Source organism: Oratosquilla oratoria, unplaced genomic scaffold (assembly GCF_046742065.1).
Source record: "Oratosquilla oratoria isolate Oo_2021 unplaced genomic scaffold, ASM4674206v1 SCAFFOLD45, whole genome shotgun sequence".
Classification (NCBI taxonomy): domain Eukaryota; kingdom Metazoa; phylum Arthropoda; class Malacostraca; order Stomatopoda; family Squillidae; genus Oratosquilla; species Oratosquilla oratoria.
Window position 1 is genome coordinate 1,366,900 of NW_027467710.1, and position 5,000 is coordinate 1,371,899.

General features: G+C 40.7%; 1 protein-coding gene across 1 annotated transcript in view; it reads left to right on the forward strand.

Moving 5' to 3' along the window:
- Positions 1 to 514: 514 nt before the first annotated feature.
- Positions 515 to 5,000, forward strand: part of LOC143023141 (uncharacterized) — a 23,026-nt gene continuing 18,540 nt past the window's right edge. The window contains exon 1 of the mRNA XM_076181654.1: positions 515 to 916. Within this exon, the coding sequence (XP_076037769.1) occupies positions 515 to 916 (402 nt within the window). The remainder of the gene's footprint in view (positions 917 to 5,000) is intronic.

Here is a 5,000-nt window from a genome sequence, read left to right on the forward strand (position 1 = left end):
TAGGATTCGGCTCCTGGACACCACACCGTACGGACGTCTCCCGAAATACCTCCCACACCGCTGTGACCGTCGTTAAACGCCGACTGAAACCGTTACCCGAGCTAAGGGCATTTCTCAGCCTTCTCGCTCTGACGGTATATGCCCTATATAACCCCCCTTTCGACTGAGCATAGCCCTTGCTGGTCTATAAAACTTGCTCAGTCGACTGGGTGGGGAGGGAACCCCCATCGTTCCGGTTTCCCGCTACTACAGCGGACCGGCATAGGCTCGACGATTAGGCAGCCAAGGCGTTTCATACGCTGCGGATAGACACTAGGGCACCAGCCAACGAGGCGCTTTCTCCTTAACCTCCGTTAGGCCATTAGACTGCGCGAGCACTGACCGTCCCCTTGAGACCCCCCCCTCCCCCAAACCTATTTCCTCGTCATTTTTCTTTCTTCTCTCCGCCATACATAACACACACTCATACACAGCAACACACACACGCACTAAAAACCCTTCGCGCCTCGGCGCGATGGGTAGAATTAATATACGGGAAACCCGGCCTTCGGCCGGCCAAAACAAACGGACCTCAATATGGAAACTCTTAACCAAGCTCGGAATACCAATTCAGAAATTATTTACGAACGGAACCCAACACACCGCCATCGCTGACGATAGAACTATTGAAGAACTCGCCAAGAAGACCACGAAGACCGAATTCGCCAAAGAAGGACTGGACATTGTTGACCCCCCGGAACTGGACGCCAAACGAACATTGATCATCAAACAAGTAGACGGACACATACACGAAGAGAACACAGACACGATCAAGAACGAACTGGAACGACTCAACACATACATGAAGATTACAAGCGTCATAAAACTACCCAACACAAACACTATACTCAAGATCAAGATGGAAACGACAACTATGGTAAAGAAAAGCCTGGAATCCGGCATTCTCATGTTCAGCCAGTCTTTCCCACCTCACTCGCTCAGCCAAGAAACATATGTTCACCTCCCACAATGCACAAGATGTTATGCCTACGACCACACACTGAAACAGTGCACTAAACCTTCCACTTACACAATTTGCTCTGGATGCAGCTCCCAAGAACATAGGATTAACAACTGCCATAATGCTTTAAAGAAATGCATAGCATGCAACCTAAACCATCCAACCTTTGCAAGAAGATGCCAAGTCAGAAAAGATTTAATTAAGAAGAAACTACAAGAGAATAGAGAGCAAAAAACACACACACACACCAACACCACTTACGCAAACATAGCCACTAGCAACGCTACCCAGTCACCCCCCACACCGACACCCAACCCTATCTCCCTAAAACATGTAACAGTAATCAACACAGCAATCATTCACGCTAACTTATCTGAAGCAGCTACACCTGGAACATTTCAACAGACAATTGACGCATATTACAAAGCCAATGGACTCCCCACAATAGTAATCCCACCTTCTGTCATAAAACCCACAGCTATACTAAACATGCTCAACAACACAACACACACTCAACCACAAACAGAAGAAATGGAAACAGAGGAATACAGAAATAAAAGGCCACACACCACATCAGAAACTGAACAACCTACAAAGACAAAGAAAACAGAACAAAACACAGTAACAATACAGATTGTAACACCCAATACAACAAACATGACAGACGAAGAAATCCACCAAAACGCACACACACTCCTACAACAGAACAAGATCAAATACATATACACCAAAGAAATGCCTGAGGAGACAGTAGCCATCATGATTCAACAACAACTAATCGACTTGACTAAAGCCCCAATTCAAAGACTGACAGAGACCAGATACAACAAGACACAACAAGGTTACTTCGACATACGCAAACATAAACCATCAGACACACCACACTGGACAGTCAACTGCCAATAACTCAAACACACATGGACACAATACGCATAATACAACACAACGTACAACACTGGTCATTCCATAGGAAAAACCAACTTACCAATCACTACTTAACACAAACACCAGACATTATTCTACTCAACTCGATAGGTAAACACACAGTCAAAATATTTAATTACAACACACACACACAAAACACTTACAACGAAGACAATGCCGGAATAGCCATAGCCATTAAACAGAACATAAAATACAAATTAATAGACGACTTTGACGAAGACATGTTAGCCATAGAAATACACACAAACAAAGGACCCATCATCATTGCCACTACATACCTCCCACCACGAAGACCATACCTACCAACACAAGACATACTGAAAATCACACAGAAACCACAACCAACATACATCATAGGAGACTTTAACGCAAAACATAAAACACTAAAACATTCACACAATAATCACGTAGGAAAAAACATACACCACCTCATAACGCAAAACCACCTCACCTTCCTTGGTCCAGACTTCCCAACTTGCATTACACATAACGGAACAGGCAACCCAGACATGATATTCACCAACCGACACCACCACCTTACATACAGAATACACCCAGGCGACATAACATCTTCAGACCACATACCACTTCATTTAACACTCTCCACCACAGCGATCACTATCCCCACACCACCTAGACTACAATTTAAAGAAGCAGATTGGAAGAAATTCAAAACAATTCTAGAAACAACTACAGAAGAATACAACAACACAGAAACACAAAACATCACAAACATCCAAACAAAAAACACACAATACATTGACGGAAAAATAGAAAACTGGTACAAACTAATTAACAATGCAATCACACAGAGCATCCCTACAATACACTACAAACAACTACCCACACCTAAAACATCTAAAACACTAAAACAACTAATATGGAAAGCAAATAACATAAAAAACAAAGCCATAACTAACAACAACTGGACTCCACACATATCACAAACAATTAAACAACTACAAATAGAGATATTAGAAGAACACAAAAGAAACTATGAAGAAACATGGAACAAACTAATTTCAAACATTAAATTCAACCCCAAACAACCAAAAGACTTCTGGAACACAATAAAGAGACTACAAGGATCTAAGACTAACACTTTACCCTACATACTTCACAACAACGAAAAACTACACGACGACAAAGACAAAGAAGACGCATTCAGACAGGTATGGCAAAACATTTTTCAAATCACACCAGCAGAAAACACGCAATTCGACACAAACCATGAAACTAAAATACTCACACACATAACACAGCACCACCACCAAACACAAACTTACACAAACATAGACTTAAACAGACTAGACACTGACAACTACATCGGAGGACCCATATACCTAGAAGACGTTAAAAACATAATCAAACACACCAAAAACAAAGCTCCAGGACATTCAGGCATAACGAAACAAATACTCGCACACCTACCAAACATAACAATACAACTACTCACAGACATATACAACGAAACACTTAGCCTAGGATACTTCCCACAAAAATTCAAAAACTCAATCATCACATTCATACCGAAACAAAACAAAGACATCACACAAATACAAAACTACAGACCCATATCACTACTAGAAACACCCGGAAAGATATACGAAAGACTAATCACAAACAGACTTATGGCACACTTACACGAACACGACATGCTCAACCCTAACCAACACGGATTCACACCTGGTAAAGGAACACATACAGCACTCGCCATTCTTTATGAAACAATTGCAGACGCACAAAGACACAAACACGCATGTAACATAATTTCACGTGACATCTCTAAGGCCTTCGATAAAGTATGGCACGAAGGCCTTAAATACAAAATCATACAAACACAACTTCCAGACACCATCACGAAAACACTGTGTAGCTTCCTAGACAACAGAACAGCAAGAATAAAAATAAACCACCACATAGGACCACCCTTCCCTCTCCAAAGCGGAGTACCCCAAGGAAGCGTTCTCTCCCCAACACTATTTAACCTATATACATCAGACATACCACCACCTTCACACGGAAGCTACACTATACAATACGCAGACGACGTCACACAAATAATCACATACCCTAACACTACAGGAAAACACATGCTTGCCAGAAAGACAGAACACGAAATCACTAAAATCAACACATACGAAAAACAATGGAAACTATCCACAAACACAAACAAATTCCAATTACTACCCATCTCACCACGCAATCCACCACCAATAAAAATAAACAACAACATAGTACCATACAACAGACAAGCACATATCCTAGGCCTCACCATCAACACACAAGGAATAAAACACCACATCAAAAACAGAATACAAACCACAAAACATACACTCAACAGACTAAGACGCTTCAGAGGACTCACACCAAAAACACAAATAAAACTTTACAAAACACTAGCACGACCACAACTGGAATACCCCCCAATAATCACAGTCACTAGCACACACACAAACATCAAAGCCATGCAAACCTTACAAAACAAAACATTAAGAAATATACTAAAACACAAACCACCATACCTTGAAACACAAGAACAACTCCACAAAACAGCTAACATAGAAACAATACACTCAAGACTAATCAGACTGAGTAGTAAAGCATGGCATAACATCCTAGAACACAACATAATACCCCCACCTCCTCAATCAACCAAGAAAACTCAAGATCACATAAACTGGCCCAGGCTTAAAACTGTCTTAGGTTAAAATCCAGCCCTTCCGCCTCAGACACGGCCCCTAGCTAATCAAAAAAAAAAAAAAAGAAAAAGAAAAGGGAAGGTTACGTAATTTTGATATAAAGTACCTTAAGATTAACTAATACATAAAGCATATCACCTCATACAAACACACATATCCCCCAGGATATGTGTGTATCATTTAAAACATAATAATAGTATAAATCATACGGCACATTAGCTAAGCACTTACGTACGTAACCTCCCCCCCAAAAAAAAAAAAAAAAAAAAAAAAACTATAAATATACGTATATATATATATATAATTCAACTGGGAGCAGGTATGACATGACTTGTCACTAAATATAACTTAAT